Source organism: Giraffa tippelskirchi, chromosome 4 (assembly GCF_054371585.1).
Source record: "Giraffa tippelskirchi isolate mGirTip1 chromosome 4, T2T-mGirTip1v1.2.pri, whole genome shotgun sequence".
In the NCBI taxonomy this organism is placed as follows: Eukaryota; Metazoa; Chordata; class Mammalia; order Artiodactyla; family Giraffidae; genus Giraffa; species Giraffa tippelskirchi.
This window is the reverse complement of record NC_137278.1, coordinates 127,529,007-127,551,326: the sequence shown is the minus strand read 5'-3', so window position 1 is coordinate 127,551,326 and position 22,320 is coordinate 127,529,007. Positions and strand designations below refer to the sequence as shown.

At 40.0% G+C, this 22,320-nt stretch overlaps 1 protein-coding gene across 14 annotated transcripts in view; it reads right to left on the bottom strand.

Annotated features, from left to right (window-relative positions):
- Positions 1-22,320, bottom strand: part of CBX5 (chromobox 5) — a 34,136-nt gene that overhangs the window by 4,044 nt on the left and 7,772 nt on the right. For 2 of the 14 annotated variants that reach the window (XR_014051620.1, XR_014051616.1), the window contains 5 exons: positions 13,218-13,396; positions 9,233-9,419; positions 5,977-6,077; positions 2,293-4,319; positions 1,484-1,724 (listed from right to left, as the gene is read on the bottom strand). Coding sequence is in view for 5 of the 14 variants with exons in the window: in XM_081483661.1 (XP_081339787.1) it covers positions 4,169-4,319; positions 5,977-6,077; positions 9,233-9,419; positions 13,218-13,354 (576 nt within the window). In the remaining 9 variants the exon portion in view is untranslated. Of the gene's footprint in view, positions 1-1,483; positions 1,725-2,292; positions 4,320-5,976; positions 6,078-9,232; positions 9,420-13,217; positions 13,397-14,914; positions 15,255-22,320 lie in introns of those variants that run through there. The other 12 variants (XR_014051621.1, XR_014051615.1, XM_081483664.1 and 9 more) reach the window with 10 other exon arrangements.

Genomic DNA, 22,320 nt, shown 5'->3' with positions numbered 1-22,320 from the left:
GCAAAGAACCTAGAATAGGGACCAAAGCCAGGGGTTCTCAACCCCCACTTAACCTGTTGTTCCTCTCAGGAGTAGCATTTCTAACTAAACCTGTTATTTTTACTTTCTGGACTAAAACAAGCCCTTGCAGTTCATCTATGGCCAGTTACCTTGGTTCATCCAAGGTCACAGATCTTTTCTACACACGAACCTAACCATCACCCTACTACTCTAGAACCACAAACTACACCAACCAGTGGTCTCTGCCCCCAAATATAAAATATGTGCCCATTTATAACATTTATTACACTATGCAGCGGTATGAAAATTCTTTGAGGTCAGGGACTGCATCTTTTTGAACTTTGTATCCCCAGGGCCAAAAAAATGTCCATTGAATGAAGTGAATGCTGATGTACACTAATGTGACAGGAACTGGACAGCTCAATACAAATCCACTGTGACTAACTGGGCAGGTGGGGGCCACAATTCTGAGCGTATGCTTTTAGGGGCAAGCCAGGTAACACCTCTGTTTTTTGAAAAACATAACTTTTATGATTATGGGGAGAGCCAAAATGAAAAAAATACATTGGGTCCAGACCTTTCCTCTCTCTGCCCTGACAGGTATGTTTGCTTGGTGGTCTGATAGTACACATCTCAGCACTCTTAACCTTCACTCTAAAAACCTAAACCAAAAGGATGGAGTTATGGATGCCACATGAGCTTTTCCTTTGACCTCGTTTGTGAGAAACCATTTCCACATCTCAAATGTAATGACATAACCCTTCCTGAAGTTCTTGTGTTACCGTGAGCTTATTTTAGGCCCCAGAATTTAAACCCTAAGGGCAAAGACAATCACTCACTGGCCCAAACATGGATCCCTCTGACCCCTCTGCACCTTAGGTAAGCTGGGCTAAACATAGATCCAACCAAATCACAAGATGAAAATCACAAGCACTTTCCCCCAGGCCCCAGGATTTGGCCTAAAGATAAGGAAATCGAACTGCAGGGAGGCTACAGCACAGGAACAGAGAGTTAAGAATAATCGAAAACTGCCCAAGAACAAGACCAGCTTTTCTTCAACAACAAAAAGTAGTACAGATATATGGCTGAGGGACTGCCAAGAACCATCTAGACTTTCGAGTGTCAGACCACCACAGGTCCAAATGCTCCCTTGAGCAGAGGAAAACTGGACTGCAGAAGGAAAAATGATACGGCTCTCTCCAGGTTAAAAACGGGTGCTTCCATCAGGGCTGACATTCTCTAACAGCTGATCTTAACATGAGGGCTTCTGTCCAGCCCAGGGCTCAGAGAAGCAGCTATGCTGACTTGGTAGACTCTGCTGCTCATAGCTCTGCTACATTCTGTGGAAGGAGAAATCCTTGAATGCTGATTACAAGAAACTCAGCATTAGAAAGGTGTTTTGAAAGAGGACTAACACAGGAAAAACACACTTTGAGCACCTGAGACCTAGATATTTAAGAATGCTTAGCCCAGGGCTACTAACTCTTCTGAGAGGAGAAAGCCCCATGAAAGCAGGTTTCTGTTCGAGGCTGTAATTTCTCCAAGGGCCTGGACAACTACTCGACACCATCAAATGCCGGAGGCACAGGCAGACGTCTAGTTTCCTTTCTTCTGAAGGGCTGAGATGAATACTGGCGGCTGGCTCCCTCTATTCCTACAGAACTGGCGTAGGGAGAGAACAAGTTGTTTGGGCAGCACACAGTATAAGACCTTGATTTCAATAACTGTGGACAGAAAAAGATGAATGGAGTGAAAACTAAAGTATTAAAGCAGTGATGAATAGTAGACAATACTGGGGGTTTTTTGTTGAAACAATGTCTTAAACATTACCCATAACCTTGGCAACCATGTGTCCCAGGTTTCTCAAGACCAATCTCAATATCAAATAATTCGGCTGTGTTTTTTGTCTATGGCCTAGACTTGTGCTCTAAAAATATGGTCACTGTACTCTGTTTACATGCCCACTCCTCCTGGAAGACACACACTAGTTACATGGATGAGCTGTCATTTTCTCCACCTGCAAATTGAGAGACCCGGATGGTCTCCTCAGCAGCTCTGGCCTACTCCTGTCCTGTTCTAGCACATCCTAATTGATAGCCTTAGTTACTCACACGAAAAACCTCTTTTCTGACCATCCTTTCTTTCTTTCACATGCCCATCAGGTTAAGTACTAACAACTGTCAATTATCCAGCACTTGATCTAGGCCTTTAATTCCTTAAGTTAAGGAAGATGGAGATTAAACTCCTACCCATTTGAGGTATGGGTTATGAGTTCTCACCCAATCACATTACCATTCAGAAGGATTTTCCTGGATGGCTGAAACCAAAAGCTTCATTGTTCCAGTCTGTCATGTCACTGCAGCAACAGCTGTCTTCTCAACTGTGCAGTATAATCTTTGACATAATTTATACAAGCACACAGAATTCAATCAGCAGCTGAGCAGGGAAGCAATGTTAACAAATGCTATGAATGGGTGTATGATTTGCATATTATTTGGCTCATCTGTGAACTGGAGCAATCTCTCCATTCCCCTCGTTACTCTGAAAAATCTAGAGATGGTTGAATGCTCCTGGCCAGACAGCTATATGTTTTAAAAATCAAAAGCAACCATGAAAACAACCTCAATGGCTGGTGAACTCTAGAGTTAAGGCTATTTCAAGCATTTATTCGTTATTTCCTCAGCTTCAGGCTGGGACAAGGATGCTCAAAACCCTGCTATTTCCTTACTTTTAGTCTTGATTCTCTAGCCCCCTTTAACTACAAGAAAAAAAGGGAAAAGAGAAGTAGGGCATTTCTTGGGGAACAAAGGCTAAAGGCTGTGATCAGAAAAATACTCTTTCAACATAATAGCAAAGCAGGAAGAAGCCAAAGAAGAAATACTTTGCTGAGTTGGGGAGAGGCTGTGTCAGCATGCTAACGCCGGGGCCTGTCATTCTCAGAGGTTGATAGTCTTCCATAGAAATTAAAAATAAAAAAAAGATACAACTAAGAGTTTGAGGGTGGAAAAAGCGAAGGGCATTAACACTTTGGGGACTCTTGGTGGCAAATCCAGAAGTCAATGAAGCAAGGAATTTATGATTATAAATGCTATGAATATTTAAAATTGATACTGTGGCCAGTGGCTCCCCTCCAAGAATTCCCCACTGAAAATAATGGCATGGAGGGGAAAGTGGGGTCCACTGAGAAGTCTGAAGCCTCTTTGGTAACAGGATTGCTTTGGGAGGCCACAAAAGTTGGCAGGGTTGGAGGGTGCCTAGCACCTTGGCACAAGCACCAGGCAGTCACTCACATCTACATAAATAGATAATTCAAATGATAGAGATGGAAGGAAATAATACATACATACCATATGTGAAAATAAAGACAATTGTATCCTACCCCATTATTCTCATGTACTAATAGCTACAAATTTCCACAGTTAATAATCTTGTCATTTTATAACAGACTTCACCAACTTGCAGAAGCCAAATCAGGGATTGCTAAGAAGTAAGGCCAAATGTCCTGGGGCTAGAAGGAGTGCCTTGACAAACCTGAATGTAAAATTTCAAGCCCTCCAAAGGATGCCGCTCTTCTGGGAGGATGGTGAGGATGAACGACAGAGGGTGGCCCAGAAGACCACATCAGGAACCCTGTATTCTCCTGGGTAGAGCTGAATGAGGTTGGGAAAGCCCCAACAGGTAGGCAGTTGCTATTGGCTGTTTAAAAAGACGGGCAACATCTTTTCCATCCCAACATCTCAAAACAAAGGCTAGCTGGTCATCAACATGTTCTAAGAGTCAAAGCAAGAAACCAAATTATCATTATAACAAAATCCCCCACCTAAAAAGCAACCAACCCTGAAAAGATCAAGACTCTAAGGTGATTCAAAAGTTAAAATTCATCTTGAAGTCACAGGGGAGCAGAAGGAAGAGAGTAGGGCAAAGGAAAAAATGGTGGGAATTACACACAGTATGTAAATGCCTGGTCTTCACAGAGAGACACTTATCATGAATCAGACCATCAGTTATGTTACAAGAGAACCAATACCAACATTTCTCCTGTGGAGCACAGTGATAAGCACATTTTTTATGGATGTGTTTAGGATAGAAGGGGGTGGGTAGAAAGGAGAGGAGGCAGGGAGCTGAATGTATTATGTACAAAGAGAAATGACAGAGACCACCCCCTCCTTTAGCTCTTTGCTGTTTCTTTCTCTTTGTTTTCCGCATCCTCAGGATATGCATGCCACGTCAGTCTCTCTTCATAAAATGCTATCACAATTTGTGGACATTTAACATTAGCTTCTTTTGCAAGAACCAGGTCTGCTTCATCTGTGTCTTTCCTGGAGAGAAAGAATATGAGACTTAGAAGAGAGGAAGAATGAGAGTCTGTCCAAACACTGGTTTGTGTTACTGAATTATGAATTAGCTGACTTGATTTCCTCTCCATCAAAGGGAAAACGATCCTAACGGCTCCACAATTTCAAGGAATTTAAGTCAATGAATCAAATTGTTAGTAAACATCATTTAACTACTACATCAGGAAGAAACAGAAGTCTTCAGCTAGAATACATAGCGGGTTTAATTAAAAGGCTGAAAATTAAACTACTATATAAATTCTGCTCTCATAAGTTTTATTTGTGTGTATGAGCATGTGAGTGAACACACAATCAAAGCTACATTCAGCCCTATTGATTGCGCATAAATTGCTCAATCCAGTTTCTGGATCATCTGGATCATGAAAGGGTCCTAACCCTCCTCATCTTCTGGCCTTTTAAACACTCATCCTTTTGGTCAGAGCTGTAGGTTGGAACAATAAGAAAATAGAAATTTAAGTCAGCAAAGAATGTAATTCTAGTCACTAGAATGAAATGTAGGAATTAGCTGCAAATTTCAATTACCCAAGTTACACTTGCTTTACTATCCAGTGTAACAAAAACAACAAAAATCTAGCAAGTTCCTTAACCAGGATTCCAAATCAAAAAAAAAAATTTTTTTTTAAGTTAAAATTCCACTTAGATGTGGGAAAAGACAACTAACTCCTTTTCTAGAAAACGGAGATGCTGAACTCATGGAGGTAAGCATTATGGATAGGAAGAAGAGGGGGAAAATACACAGCTTAGAGCAGCTATCCAAATTTGGACTGTGGTGGAAAAAGCTAGTTAATATGTGAATGTAAATCGTTAAGTTCCACATATGGCTAAGTGAGGAAAGCAGTCAATACAGCTCCTGACTTTGGACAGATTATAGTGATTCTTCAAATATAGGCTTCTGGGTAATTTACCAGCAAAATTTGGATCAGATAAAATATTAAACCTCCTGACTATCCAACTTTTAAGGTAATTAGCTTCCTTAGTGGCACTGTAGCAGGAACCCTCTATTTAGAGATCAAACTTAAATCACAAGCCAGAACACAGGGAACAGAACACAGAGCCAGGGAAACAGAGGTAGTGGGGCGACACCATAAACCACTCTGTCTTTAAGAAACCAAACTGAGGGGAAGTAACTACACTCTCCTCTAAGAGCTGTTCCCTCTACCGGATGAAATAACTTGTGCTTTGGCTAGTATTATCCTTAATGCTTTTTGTTAAGATTACTTTTCTCTTTTAGACATTATTCAGCGGTCTTGGTCTTCAGTGGTGGCAGAAAGCCTCAGTCAATTCCTATCCCATGGCCACAGGATCATGGTGTAATGGTAAATGATTCAGAATTGTGTAAATAAATGGTTAGGTCAGATTTACATGTTTCCTACTTCAATTCTACCATTTTCTGGTCTGTGGGCTAATGTAATTTGGCTTAATGCCAAAGTTTTACAATCTTAAATCCACTCTGAACCATAATTCCCACTTAATACTGACAGCTGGTATCAGTTAAAAATTTAGATCCCCGACAATCAAAATTCTTAGTTGGGGAATACTCAGTCTCCCCCCACCATCTTCCATACGAATTCAAGTCACTGCAAAGAAACACAATTGCAGAGGGAGGCCCAATCTCTCTCACCATTTCATTAGGAACATTAAGTCGCCACAGGAATCTGTCGCCCCAATGATCTTTTCTGGTTCCAGTCCTCTCTCAAAGCCCCGAGCGATATCATTGCTCTGCTATAATTAGAAGATGAAGAAAGGTTACAGCTTGGAGGTAAGAGTAAAAAACCTCCCTGTTTCTCAGCTCAACAAAGCACAACCTAAGTTACTATCACTGGATACCATTTTTGTCACTCAATTTGTAAAGTTCTTAGAACTTTAGAAATACAATACTGAGTTAGCCAGTAATAGAGATGCTAAGAGCTATTTTGCAGGAAGATGCAGCTGTCCTTCTAGTATTCCGTCAAAGGACTGGGAGTGGCCCCTAAAACTGCTTAATATCCCTTAAATATTCTGGAGTCATCATATAGGAACTCCTCTCATCCCCTAATCTAATATCCTTGAACTTGCTTCTCAAATGATGAACAAGTCCAGGTGAACTAAATCCCTTTTCATTTTATAAACTTCAAGTATGCCACCTCTCAATCTTTATTTTCTGGACTTCCAGTTCACCTAACACTGACCAGTATTTTTAATACTTCTTTTCACATAGCCATGTGTACTTACAAATGAATAGTGATTAAGAAGGGATGCAAAGAACTACCGTAAAATAGCAAATTTCTTTCAGAGATCACATACTGTAATCCCCATGCACTGGGGAAGAGGTCCTGATGTGTGCCTGTCCTGTCCTGATGGAGATAGGTCGTTAGCTTTATAGAGTAAACTGCAGAGGGATTTAAAACAAAAAAATTCTGTAGGGGATTATTCAAACTTGGTCAAATTGCAATCATGCAATCTAGATAAGGAGCATAGGGTTTGATTCAGGTGTGATGGCACTGATGCGAGCAAAATGGTGAAATTTTACACAAACCAGGTAATTTAAACCTTACTATGGAAGATAATGCCAGCTTATCTAATGGTAACACAAAAGACTGCCCAAATGAACTAAATCGCCAATGTCTGATTTTCACGATAAAATCTCTGATCTGCCATTCACCTTGCTTTCTTCTGAGAGATACAAAGCCTTCATCATCCAGGTGGTCCCCAAAGATACCAGGACCCGCACTGAGCAGGAAATCCCATGCAAGAATCAGGGGACTTACAGGCTCAAAAGCATAGCCTCTTTGGGGGGCACTTAAAGGGAGGAGGTTCCCAGATGTGCACACAGCTGCTCACAGCTGGAATGCTGGCACAGCAACCAAGTCGTAAATCATAGCTGGCAGCTGAAAACAGTTTGCCACATAGGGAGGGAAGAGAAGAAAAATGTTCAAGCTGCTGAAAAGGAGCCGAGGCGAGGAAAATGCTAAAATCATCACACAGGCAGTAATCTTAAATCAGGCATAATGCCGCCTAACAAATTTCTGCAGTGGTCTAAAGAAAGAAACGAACTCCCCTCCTGCACCTTTAAAATATACAATCACCTATCTTCCCAGCTGCCTACATGACAGCCATCAGCCCTGCTGAGAATACTGCCAGGGGCCCCAGATGAACATTACAATGTAAGGGACATGTGTGTGGGGGGGGTGGTTTTCAAGGTCGGCAGCATCAAAACCTGGCCTAGGAATGAAACTCTGCACTGGCCAGTATCTCCAAGTCAGATTGCTCCTTTTTTTTTTTTTTGCCCCCTCCCCCAGACTGCTCCTTTTTAAAAGAACAGAAACCTTAGGTTGAGGAAATACACACTGTATGTCAAGAATGGCTACAGAAGTCATGCTGTGTTGTTTCTTGGTCTCTTTACTTAGCTACAAAATGCATCAGATGACAAGAACCAGAATACAAAGGACTAATAAAAAAGTAAAAAGAAAGACAGAGCCAAGTCTTAGCTCCTTAGAGAAGGGAAGGCATTTTCAAATTATTTACTAGTACACTATATCACAATGATATACACATTTCACCAGAAGAGGGCAGTTTTAAAAAATAAGACTGCAAAAAATAAAATTAATCAGGGAAACAAAATATTTGAATCCACTTTCACTGACAGCCTCCTATCTTTCATTCTTAATTCTTTTTGGAAAGCTGTTCTCCCATTTTCTATCCTCTGGAGACCAGGAATCACCTGTGTAAGTCTCTAGAAAATTCTAATGCATAGGTCCAACCCAAAGAAATTTGAATTTTATTGGTCTGGAGTGCATCTTGGGCACCGGAGGATTTTGAAACACCCACCTGCCCCCCTGCCATGAGTCTAGTATGCAGCCAGGGCTGAGAATCAACGCTCTAGCAAGATGGATATCCAAGGAGAATGAAGATAAATATGGATGCTTACGGCAGGGATGGTAGAAGATTCAGACGCAGACTTACACTTTTATTGTATTAAACTTTAAGGGTATGAGACATCCTTCACCACAAAAGACTTCACAACCTTGAAATTAATGAAAGGAATGGAAGCTGTGGGGGGGGTGGTGTTGGAGACACATGTGCACAGATGGAAAAGATATAGACGAGAAAAAAAAAAACAGTAACAGTGCTTATGGCTAGTTACTTAAGAGCTAAATATCAGAAGGATTAAAATAACTGAATCAAACCAAAATTTCATAAACACCTTTTCAAAACTGAACAATAAAAAGATTCAAAAGGAAGATGAAAATTAATTTATTTGAAGTATGTAAAAATACAATAGGATCAAGAGAGACAAAATGGTTAATTGGGGACTTCCCTGACGGTCCAGTGGTTAAGACTATGCACTTCCGATGTAGGGGGCGTGGGTTTAATTCTGGTCAGGGAATTAAGATCCCACATGTGTTGGTGTGGCCATAAATAAATAATTTTTTTAAAAAATGGTTAATTGTATGTTATATGATTTCACCTGAATTAAAAAAAAGAATATAAAGGGTTAAAGTTAAGTGCTATCTTCGGAATAAAAGAAAAAAGTGAAGTGGTAGATATTTTAAAGCTTCTTTCTATCCTTAAAAAATTCACTGAAGACTCTCTGTAAGACAACTGAGCCACCTATTCACAAAAAAGGCACAGAGTGGCTGAATGTTTTACAGGGATTTAATTTTGCCACCTTAACACAATTCAGTGGACACATATTACATTTCTTACTCAGCCAGGAGGGGGCGCTGTAGTGGAGCGACAAATCTCCCCGGAAGCTCTTTTGTTCAACAATTTACCTTGCAGGCCATCCTTAGAATAAAAATAACCAAAACAGTGTCCCCCTTTTTTGGGTGGAGTGAGGAGGAAGCACGGGAAAGCAGAAGAGTGGGGGGTGGGGAGGGAAGAGAAATAAAGCTTACCTCTCTCTTTTTTTTGGATTTGATATCATCAGCACTGTTTGAGAAATTGGATTTCCTCTTGTTACTTTCTGACTTCTCCCTGGGTTTGTTATTTTCACCCTCCTTCATCTTCTTATACTTTTTCATAAACTCAGAAATTAGCTCAGGGCAATCCAAGTTTTTCTCAGGTTCCCAAGTATTGTGCTCCCTGGGCAAGAAGAATGGAGAAAAAAGGAAAGAAATGAAGAAGTTTGGGGGTAAGAGGGAATCCAATACCTTACTTTACAGAAGACAAGTAGGCAAAAAGGAACAGAATCCCTATGCTTAAAGGAGATAATAAATTTGATTCTAGAAGTCTATCCAATATATCCATACACACATACACACAAAAACTTGCACACAATTATAGCAGCATTTTAGCAGTCAAAGACAGAAAATAATTCAAATGCCTACCAACTGGCGAATAGATAAACACAATATGGTATACCCATACAATGAAATACTATTCAGCAACAAAAAAGGAACATAATACTAACATATGCTACAACATGGAAGAACTTCAAGACTGTGCTAAGTTAAAACTAAACAGATGCAAAACACCATACACTATCTGATTCCATTTATATGAAATGTCTAGGAAAGACACATTTAAAAACAGAAAGCTGATCAGTACTTCCTTGTGGCTAGGGGTTGCAATTAAATACAAACATGTTTAAGGGAATTTGGGGTGGTTATGGAAATGTTCTAAAACTGGAGTATGCTGATGGCTGCACAACTCTAAAAATTTACCACAAATCACTGAATTGTATGCTTTCAATAGACGAATTTTATGGTATATAAATTGTATCTCAATAAAGCTGTAAACACTCATATATAAGTTCTGCTTTGTAAGTGGCAAATTAATGTGATTTCATACATCATCTATGCAAATCCTGAAGAGAGGACAATCTAATTCTAAATGCATTCCAGTTGACACTGTCTTAATTTTGTTACTTATATTTCCAAGAAATGCCAACAAATTGTTGGAAGATTGAAGTAGTTAATTAGAAAAAAGACAGTAAGGGGTTAAATCATTAGAATATAGGCGAACCATAAAAAGGAAAAGACTCAAAATTGGGATTTGGAGTGCATTAAGTGAAGGCTCTGTTTTCAAGTCTACTGTCACTAAGTAATCAAAATGCATTTCTATATTAATAAGCAAAAATAATTCAAGTTAAAGAACTGTGTCTAATTAAACTTGGATCGAGAGGAGTCCTTCCATGAGGAAAACAAAATTTGCATTTACAAACTTGTTCTCTGTATTTCCAGCATGGATTTTAGAAATGCAAATCACCAATACCAATAGAAGGTTATGGAATCAAAGCAAGAAATGTTATCTTCTTTGGGAAAAACCAGGCCAGGTATCCTCTTCACTCCTAGCCAGTGGCAGAGGTTCTTTCATTAAGAACTAGCTACATTAAGATATATCTGTACATGTATCACAGACACAGTTTCTATAAATCCCTTCACTGACTTAGTAAATATTTTTTACATTTATGCACTATTTATTCTAGATACTTTATTTAAAAAACAAAAACAATGAAGTATCTTTAAATAAAAATGGTTTGAACACATGCTATAACTTAATAAGAATGATGGAAAACTGAGATATTTACTCTAGACTTCAGCCTTCTGCAAAAAGAGCTTAAGAATGAAACAAAGTTTATTTCTAAATCATTTGAGCTAAAACTGGAAAGCCTCTCCCTCATAGCTCTTCTTCCAGCCAAAAAAAAAAAAAATCCTCATACAATAACTTTCTCCCAAATTCACAGATTATATATAGTTTACTATCCCAGGAGAAATTAAGGCACCAAAACCAAGAGCCATGCCAACACTGTAGCACAGTAAGCAAGCCAAGATGCGGACGTAGAGGAGTCTCTGCTGCCACAAAGGCAAGCCCATCTTCTGATGGGATTATCCCTTTCCCCACCAGGTTGGTATTGTTTCTACATCAATCAATTTTCACCCAGAAGACAGCATGGTGTAACTCACAAAGAATCTGGATTTTAGCACCAAAGAAATGGGATGCTGGATCCTTGTTTTAGCATGTATCAGGTATGTTATCTCTGGTAAACAATTAATTTCCTCATCTGTAAACTGAAAATACCTCTTAAGGCTGTTACGAGAATTACAGAGAACACATGAGGTAGGATATAACCACTGCCTAGCAAACAGTAGGTACTTAGTTGTGGACAATGTTGAAGGGGCACAATCTGTCTCAGTCTTTAATGAAACTCCGGATACTTTTGAAAAACTCAGGACGAATGTTAATCCATCTACCCTAAATCTTTTCTTTACCTATTTTATCTATGTAAGGTACCAATAACTCAACTACACAGTCTTCAAATTCTTCAAAACACCCAACAATTTCCAGTGATGATTCAATGGGCCAAATAAACACCCTTAAAGTCTTCAGGTGTATTTTTGTTTTTTAAAGATTTATTTTATTTTTTGGCTGTGGCGATCTTCGCTGTTACACTCAAGCTTTCTCTCGCTGCAGCAAGCAGGGGCTACTCTTCCCTGTGGTGTGCAGGCTTCTCATCGCGTTGGCTTCTCCTGTTGCGGAGCACAGGCTCTAGGGCGCTGGCTCAGTAGTTGTACACAGGGCTTAGTTGCTCTGCAGCATGTGGGATCTTCCTGCACCAGGGATCAAACCAGTGTCCCCTCCATTGTAAGGCAGATTCTTAACCACTGGACCACCAGGGAAGCCCCCTTCAGGTGTCTTTTCATTCCTATCTCATGATGCTCTAGGCCTCTCAAATTCACAGTGCTCATCTCTAGAGGATGTCGTGATACCATGCTTCTTTAGAAATACGGAGGGCATATTCTGAGTGCTGTGCTACCCACATTTAGTTCTCTATGTGCTACAAATGCTAAGCATCCTGCAGTGCATGAACTGTCCCACCTAAAACACCAACAATGCTCCAGATGAGAAACTTGATTCCCATAATAACCTTAAGTAGATTCCGAAGGCTCCTGATCATACCTTTGTCCAAAGGTACTGACAAAGCATTCAATCTTTATTAGTCTCACACTTTAAAGTAGTTGTGAGGTTCAATACGGTAACTACTAGCCACATATGGTAAATGAACATTTGAAATGTGGCTAGTATGAACTGAGATGTGCTATAAAATGAAAAATATACAACAGATTTTAAATTCTTAGCATGAAAATATGAAATTCATTAATAATTTTTGTATTAATTTTGAAATAGCATTTTGACAGGAGTGTCTAATAAAATATATTATTAAAATTAATTCCACTTTTCCTTAATGTAGTCACCATAAAATTTAAAATTACAGCTGGCTTGCATTCCATTTCTATTAACACTCCTAGGAGCCTAAACCGGTTCCTATCAGCTCACTGGTGTTCAGAGAAATCCATTCTTTGTTATCAGGCATCCTGGGAAGAGAACTAATGAGAAATTAAGGCAAAATGCCTAATGATTACACAGCTTCATGTAATTCACTTTTCAAGCTACCTCTTCTATGCTTCAGTATGTGTATATTTACTTCAGCACTTAAAGCCAGTTACTGCCTAACTCTGAATACTCAGCACTTCAGTTTACACTTACACTGACCGTATGTCCGACTCTATACATTTCCCCAACATCTCTACGATATATACTATTTCTTATCCCTATTTTATTGAGGAGGAAAGATGATTAAGGAAACTTCACCAAGGTCACCCAGCTCTTACTGTAAGTGGTGGGAGCAAGAATCTGGACCCAGGCAATCTGGCCCTTAATCTATGCTTCTAACCAGTTCCTTACACTGCCTCTCAAATGCAGTCTCATTAGAACATCAGCTCCAAGGGGAGACTTTGCTTAGTTTACTGCTGTGTCTTGTGACTCTTAAAAAGGAGTGCAGGTGAGGAAAGAATAAGACAAAGATGGTGATGGTTCACAGGGAAATGAACCAAAGCTGTCTACCTGCCTGAGTCCCAAAGCATGAGAGAAAGTACTTACTCAGAAAAGCCTTTCCACTTCAGTAGATATTCCACTTGCCCCTTAACCACACGCCTGTCTAGCACCTTCTCCACAACGTACTCCTCCTCATCTTCTGAAGAAGAACTGTCAGCTGTCCGCTTGGTTTTCTTTCCCATGTCTCACGCTGATTCACCTGAAGGACTAAGGCCACCGGGTTCCTGCAAATGGGAAGGACAAAAATGGTCAGAATCCATGTGAGCAGTTAAAATGTTCAGTCTCTTCTTGATGGGATGCAGGGGGTGTAACACAAAGCTGCCATGTACCTTTCTCTTGGGTCTTGAAACATTCTACTGATGAGTCCTAAGAATTTAACCAAAAATGGGCAGGTCTCCACTTTAATTACAACTTTCTCTTCAGCTCACAAGATCAAAATTATTAGATGGGCACAATTATCTAACTCTAATTTCAGATTCCATAAAACAAGTAGCATCTGGTATTTTACTCCTGGTACCTCTACAACTGTCTACAAGTCATAAACTGGAAGAGAAATATGGAAAACCTTCCATTTAAATAAGATTTTCTATAAAAATGAAAAAAAAAAAAAGAAGAAAAGAAAAGCCACCAAAATCTAACTTTCCTCTGCTCTGAGCATCCTGAACAGTCTCTCAGCAGGACAAAAGAGGCCTGCTCGGGCATGTTTCACATTTTCAGTGACTCGGTACATTTCCCTTCAACAAATTGAGCTTGTCCCTTCAGAGCATCCATCAGCTCACAAAAGCAAGGCTGACACCTCAAATATATTAAGCCTCATCTTTCATTTGGGGATAGGAGGGAGGTGGGGAGGAGAAAAATAATTTTTAGTCCTAAAAATTAAAACTGGTCATTGGGCTGTTCAGTAATTCTTAAGGCTCAACTAATCCAAATATTAAGGAGGTACCTCTCCTCTTAACTGGAGCTGACTTTGGGCCAAAGGAAGAGGAGGAAAAGAGAGGTCTGGTCCCAGACTCACATCAACATGAAGCCTCAAAACACAGAAGAACCATTCATAGGCCCAAGGAAAGCTGAAGCAAGGCAACACAAATGGAAATTGAGTTAAGCTCAGAAATATGCACAACCAGGGGGTACGCAGCAGAGACTCTAGTGTTTTAAATTCCCTCGTTGTTGTCACCACAATCATTTTAAAGAATTCTTCCCTAACCATGTTAAATGGTGCCTAGAGTCTGGATTATAGAGTAGCAGGGATTGTTTTCTTAGCTGAACTCCATTTTATTTTGCTGTAAACCTTAAAGCTTTTTTTTCAGCATTCTAAAAACATTTTCTTTCTGATCAGATGACCACCCCAGGAATAGGAAAGGTCACTACTAATCTCAGAATTTTGTCTTTGAGTACCATAAAAAGTTGCATTAATCAATTTACTTCAAACTAGCATAATTTAGGGAATTATTCCAAGAATATATAGTTGTAAATCATACCTCCAGAACTTACTAGCAATAGGTCTGCCCACCCAAAAAACTGTCTGTATGTTTTTATCAAAATACTTCATTTGGATGAGGGAGTGGGAGCGGGGGGGAATATAAGGTAAGGAGTTTCAAAATAATTTTTCCACGAATTCAGAGGAAAGTCCTTTAGCTTCAAGGAAAAAAAATCTGGTTTATTTAAAATAAAAGCAGCCTCCAACCTCACCAGACAGGAAATGTCATATTCCAGGGAGAATACCCCACCCCACCCCCACTCACCTTGGAATTTCCGGGAGCTGAGCAGTTTAGGTCAGAGCGCCAGGGTTAAAACCAGCCCCGGGTTAGATGCATGCAGTTAAGCATTGTGACTATGGCCTCCCCTGCCTCATGAGGAAAAACAAGGATTTACATATGTGTTCTTCAGTTTCAGGGAGGAAAGAGGAAAATCTCCCTTTATACCTTCATGCAGAAGAGGAGCCCCAAAGGCAGAAGATGAATGGGGGTTCCCTCCTTTACCTACCGGATCGCCCCAGTTCTTTCTTTCCCTCTGGGCTAACAGGAGGGGCCTCCCCTCCCAGGTCTGGGGCTTGGCGGGCTGGCAGCTCCCCCGCCCCCACCCAGCTGCCTCGGCGCCACTGCGCAGCTGTCCCAGTCCGTTGCCATGGCAACTGGCAGCCGTACTAGACTAGAGGGGGAGAGAAGCAAACGGAAAAGTTAAAAGGCTTAACTTTCCTTTTCAGTGAAGGCTGGGTGGAGAAGTTGGAAGGTACGTCCCTTGGCCTCAAGTCTAAGGCATTCAGAGCTCCAGGGAATTGGCTCTTGGGTTTTTAAATCCAGAACTTGTGCTTATTTCTCTAAGAGCCCTGGGAATTTAATCAATAGCATTTTAAGATCTAACAGGATTATCGCTCAACTGGAAGCGGGGGCGGGGAAAGGCTAGATCCTTCTACAACAAGATCAGGACAAACTACCGACCCCCTAATCCAGCCCACCAGGAACACTTTAGGCAAGGCCTTTTCTACCATCTGTCACTGAACAGTTAATTAAAATTGGGAGGGGGGAGGTGCAGGGAGTAACAGGAAAGGGAGAAGGAAAGTATTTCAAACATACAACTTTCCTTCTTGGGGGATTACTTGTTTCAGAAACAGAATCTAGAGACCTGAAGCACTACCGAAGACTCTTTCAACTGACATTATAGATAGAAAACAATTTTATTCTCCAGTAGTTTTAAAAAACAGAAGGGGAAGGAACAGTCCAGTCACAACTATTACTGTTAATTGAAAACCACTTCTCATTAGTTGTTTTTGTAATATTATAAAACAAATTTTTAAATAATCACCCACTTGGAACATTAATTATACAATATAATAATTAAAACCTCGTGTATTAAAAATTCCTAATACTTGAGAAAAGGAGGACTGAGATAAAAGAGACTTAAGAGACTTGCAGTCCTGTGAATGTTCCTTTCTGCTGGCCTTAAAGAACATTTTAGAGAGCTCCACAACTCGGCTCTCTTCTTTACAGATATGAGTCTTTTAGAGACAAAGGCTGCTGCCACAAGAGAGTATGAATAAGGGACAATCAAAAGCACAGAACCCGACTGAGGGGGAAAAAAAAAGAATGGTAATTATTCTGCCTATCAAACAGAAGAAACTGTAGGGTATGAGAGCACAATGGGCAGTTTTCAACTATGAGAATTTCTTCAACTTTGAACAGACTCATCAGGAAATAGTAAAACCTGCCTTTCTCGACTTTTCCTAACTTTTTAAAACTTTTTGTAGTTAAGGGCTATGAAAACAATGCCAAAGGAATTAGATCAGAGTTGTGCTTCTGTGATTAACTTGCCATGTGTGATCCTGAGTAAATAAATTTTGGGTCTAACCCCAGAATCACTAAAGGGGGCCAAATAAATCCCCACTGCCTACCTCCAAGGGAAAGGGTGAGTTTATGTTGAAACCAAAGGCTGTTAAGTCCCCCAAGAGAAGCTTTTATAAAATATTACAGGGCCTAATACAACAGCAGCAGGAAATACGCGACCTTCCAAATTCCTAAGCCATTAAGCCATATCACATGCAGTAACTCCTGCAGTTCAACATGTTAGCAAGAAAGGAGGAACCTTGTCTTTGTTAACCTGGTGCTGGTAAACTAATAAACTTTCAGAGGAAAGGCAGGTAACCTTTTCTCTCAAGGGCAAAATTCTTACTCCTTAAAACTCAGGAAAACATTGGAGATTGCAGAATGAAAAAACAGCAGTTCTGTGAAGGGATAAGGGACAGGAAAGAATGACAGCAATACTAAGATTTTAGTGAAAGCTTTCAGGGAAAACAAGAGAATCCAATGAGGAAAGGGACAAAAACATTCTGGTGTCCATCTTTCTCCTTACAACATCAGGAAATAAAGAACCAGATCAATTCCCTCTTTCCCACTCTTAAGAACTGGCTAAAAGGCACATGGCTAAGATCCCTTTCTCTTTGGGAAATGGGTTTTGCAACAGCTGACAAATCAAATTGGGCCTGATGCCAGGAGTCAGAGTCCAACCATAATATTCTGTAAAGAATGGCATGCAATTGTCTTGTAAATCTCCCGGACAGTCACAGATCAGAAGCTGGCAAGGATGACGACATAGTTCTGATGGAATGTGTCTTATCTTAACCTTGAAGTTACAGATCTGCTCAGGAGCAGCAGTAAGAAATGAGAAATGCACTCAGACATCGGAGGGGACATAATTCTCTTTTAGACAGTGCGACCCAGTGTATTAGGGTCAAATGAAACACAAAGCCAGTCGGACAATTTAAGGGCTAGAGCCTGGACCAGATCAAGCATCTAGACTGGTGGTTCACGCTAAGCTTGGGAGGAGGGAGTGTTCCAGTGTGAGAAATGAGACATGGCTGGCAGGATGACGGAGATTAAGGTAGAATCCCAATGCCATGCTGGAGGAAGAGAGGCTGAGCCTCTTGAGCACAACCTTATTATCCTTATGGAAATCTCCATGGGAAGGGGTGAGCTTCTCAAGTCCTGTCTTTCAGACATAACAGATTTCAGCCTTTTCTTGAACACACACAGGAACTCTCTGGTAAAGGCATCAACAACTACAGAGTCCAGCAATTTAACTGCCCATCAGATCACGAGAAAGAGCAGGCCCCACCAACCCTTCATATCAACAATACAAGGCAAATTCACCTTACAGGCAGGCCCCTGTGTGCTGGGGGAAAAACACCTAAACCAGGGATCTGGTGAGAATTCAGCTTTGGACAAACATCAAAGACCTTTGCAGTCAAGCACAGTCAGAACACACATTCCAAGTCGATGACAGGAAACTTCTTTAACAGATGAAATCTTCCAGAAAAAAAAGAGAAAACGGGAAGAGGTGAGGAGGTGAAGCAGAGAGGGACCAAAAAAATCCCACACGTTGTAAGGGTAAAAGAAGATTAAAAAAAAGGTAAAAACTGCCAGTCCCCAGAAATTAGAGAAGGCAGCACAGAAAGCTGGGGCAACCCAGAAGAACAACAGATGTCATGATTAACTGTTTGCATTAACAGATCAATACTGGAAGCAGAGAACCACTCACATGAGATCGTTGGTTTCTGTACTCTGCCCAATCCCTCCATTCACTACTTTTCAATGTCAGTTGTCCTGGTGGCTTTTGCATTTTCATGACGACTTACAAGCAAAAGCGCGCGCGCGCGCACACACACACACACACACACGTATATATATATATAAACTAGGACTTCCCTGGTGGTGCAGTGGGTAAGAATCTGTCTGCTACTGTAGGGAACACAGCTTTGAACCCTGGTCCAGGAAGATTCCACATGCCACAGAGTAACTACACCCATGCACCACAACTACTGAGCCCAACCTTTAAAGCCCGGAAGCCACAGATAACAACTACTGAGCCTGTACACCTAGAGTCTGTGCTCCTCCACAAGAGAAACCACCCCAATGAGAAGGCCGTGCATCACAATGAAGAGAAGCCCCCAGTGACGACAGAGAAAGCCTGTGAGCAGCAGTGAAGACACAGGGCAGCCAAGATACACCTACATACATATATATAATAATTCTAAGTCTTTCTCTAAGCTTTCTATTGTTTAAAAAGTAACAAAAGCAACTGCTAAGCTGCCTCACTGAACTACCTGCTGAACTATCTGGCAGTGGTAATCAAACCAAATGTCAAAATGCATTCATCAATGAGCTCTTTTATAGAATTTTAATATAAATTTTATACGCACACTAAGAACGCAGATCTTCTGTAAAAAAAGTCATTCTAAAGAGCAGGAAAGGGCAAGGGCATATGCAAAGGTCCCTCTCACATGTATTAATTAATTATGCCACTGACGGGCGACTTCCGTTGGTCTAGGCTTGAGAAACTCCCAAGTCTCCCCTAAGGCCCTTGGGGAAAGCTGTTGGCATATGTGAAGATTAAACTGTCAGCTACAGCGTTGTCTTCAAGGCGTCCTCTTTATAGCCTATTGTAGCAAATAAAACAGATGAAAAGAAACCAAATTTACAGAACCATTTTAACCTGGTCTGTATTCTTTGCTCTTTATAGATCTAGAAGTACCAATGGTTTTAGGTTTGTAACACATACAGCATAAAACTAAAATACCCTCTATAAAGATGTTTTCTTCCACTAGATTTATGATTTCCAAAGTATTAGCCATGTGGCATCTTAACAAAAACACAGCATAGAGATGCACATTACAGCTGTCCTGGCTGTCTCAGGTTTTGTTAAATGGGCTGATAACTATCACTCCACCTCCACCAAAAGCCTAGGAGCACCCAATTCAAGAGGAGTTAAAAGCTTTTTAAATGTCTATTTAAGACACTGGATTAGGAAAGAGTTGAGGAGGAAGATTAACTGTGGTCGTTAACACCTCTATCATTAACAAGCCACATATAGGCAACACAAACTTTATTAATAGAGAGGAGTGTGGAAAGAGGAAATGCTTCTCCCTTGGCCAGCAGAGCTCCAGTTCGCCATCCTTTAAAAATCAGGCCAAGGCACTGCTTCAACCAGTCACAGTATTCTGCGGCAGTATCCTATTTGCTGATTATCTAACCCTCCCGCGCCAGCAAGCAAGGGAGTAAAGAGTCTTTTCTTCTTTTAGATTAAAACATATACATTATAAATGGAGATAAAGGCTACCCTATAAATTTCCTGTATTGTCCTCCAAGCTCTGATCCCATTAAAAAATATAAATGAATGTGTACTACAACAGTTCTCAGAACAACTCAGTTTTATGTTTGGTTCATTGGTATATTTAGCAGCAACACACAAATTCTTGGTATCTCATTACCAGATCACAATCCCACAAAATAATCTTACATGGGATTTGTTTTTTTCCTATATTCTAATCTACCGTATTTTGTCTCTCAAGTGTCTGCTTTCTCTAAATTTAGTTAGGGCACACCTAAAGCCATCATGGTTAAGAGGTTAGCTATTCAATTGTTTCTCGATTCAAGAGAAAGTAGAATTTGGTACCACTAAGGGGAAATGTCTTCCAGATGGTGCCTCTGAACACCTCTATCCTTGGAATGTACTGAATTCCTCAAAGCACCATAGTCTCTGGTGAGTGTTAATCTCACACCCACTCCTCTCTATTAATTAAATATGATGAAACATGAACTAGTAGAGCTTGTCACCTTTCATGAAGAACCCGGCAATTTCTCCATAAATTTTAAGAAAAATGGCTAAGAGTACCATTTGAGTTGATGACTGCGAATCTCAGATGTTTACATACCACTTTGGCAAATCATGTTCACAAAATATGGAGGGGTTAAAAGAGAACGAAAGTGCCCATTCCCAATTAAATGACAGTCATAAAGCATTTCTCAAATAGTCGTAAACTTAAAATTCACACTTATCTAGCTTGTACAGATTTTGGCTATCAGCAGCTTAAGGGTTACAATGGCTTCTTCACGTCATTTCAACATATCCTCTATTTGAAGGAAGAGCTTCTACTATGCCTACCAATTTACATTCTACCATAGTCTTAGTTTAGCAAAGACATTCAAGAGTCATAAAAATTAATTTGTATAACCATAAACTAAAATCTCTAATGTAACTATTGAGATGGTATTAGACTTTAAATCAGTATGCTAAAATTTGATTAACACATCCTGACAAAAAAAGTTTTTATATAATTGGAATAAGAAAGATATCTCAGACTGTAAAACTTCCAGGAGTAAAAGAGAGCATTCCTTCAACATATGGCATAGTTTTGTGCTCTGCCATTACCTTGGTGTACTAGCAACATGAATTATATTGAAGTCATAGCCTACAATTTAGATAAATAAAATCAACCCAGTATTGAACTTTTCCCCATCCCATACAACGGTATCCTTGGCAGCTCCTTGGCCATCTATTAAGATCCTGACCAATTTCTCTCTGTGGCAATTTAAAAGCTGTAAAAAAATACATAATGGGTGATGACAGGAGAAACAAACCCACACCAGAAATTATTGAACCTTGTACATCTTTGCAAGTGTTTCTATTGACATATAAGTGTGAGTTACTATGCTACAATATCATAAAAGTGTGCTCTACACTTTAGATATATTGATAGTTAAATGCAAAGAAAGGCCACCATCAGATAAATGGCTTAAGGGATGGTCAATCTCAGACCACCCAGTTCTTCCACTGAGCATTCTGACACATTGCTTAAGCCAAATAAGATGTTTCTTTTTGTCCAGCTTCCAACCATCATCCCGACTCAGAGCCTATGCCAAAAGGATGATACAGTAATACTGACCCTTGCTCTAAAATTTCCTGGTTGGTTATATATTTATTGAGAGCCAAGTAAGTGTCAAATATTGCATGAGCACTGAGTTTAAGCCCGTCTTCAACTTAAGAACTAAGCTGAAGCATCACCAAGTCTCTCCTTGGTTCAGTCAGCAATGGCTAGCACCATCCCAAAGGCTGTTGTAAAAAAAAATCTAAAAGAGCAACTAGTTAACAGTCGCAGTACCAGAACGAGGAATAAGATGTGGGTCCTATCCCAACTAGATCACTGAGAAGTTGAACTAGACAGGTCACTTAACCTAAGGGTGTTAGCACTTTGCCCTGCTTATCTCACAGGTCTGCTGTGGGGGAATAAAAAAATTAGAAAACACTTTTAGATATATAAAGCAGAGAAGTTAAATGTCTGATAGTAGATGAAGTTAAAAATACACTTCTATCTTCTGGAAGAGATTGTATAGAATTGATGTTATTTCTTCCACAGAAGTTGGGAAAATTCACCTGTGAAGTCATTTGGACCAAGAGTTTTTCTCTGTGGGAAGGCTTTTAACTACAAATTCCACTTCCTTAATACACATAAGGATAGTGAGGTTCTTAATTTCTTCTGAAGTGAGCTTTGGTAATCTGTCTTTCAAGGAAGCCATTCATTTTATCCTAGACATTAAATGCACTGGCATAACTGTCCATAATTCTCCCTTATAACTCTTACAGAGTCTATAGGATTAGTAATGATATCCCTCCTCTTATTCCTGATGTTAGTAATTTGTGTCTTTTTCACTGATCAAACTTGCTCACTACATTATCTTCCCCCAAAAAACAACTTTCAGTTTCATTGATTTTTCTCTACTGGTTGTTTTATACTTCATCAACTATTCACTGCTTTTACTTTCACTATTTCCTTTCTTCTGTTTACTGTGGGCTTGATTTTTTAAAACTGAATGAATTT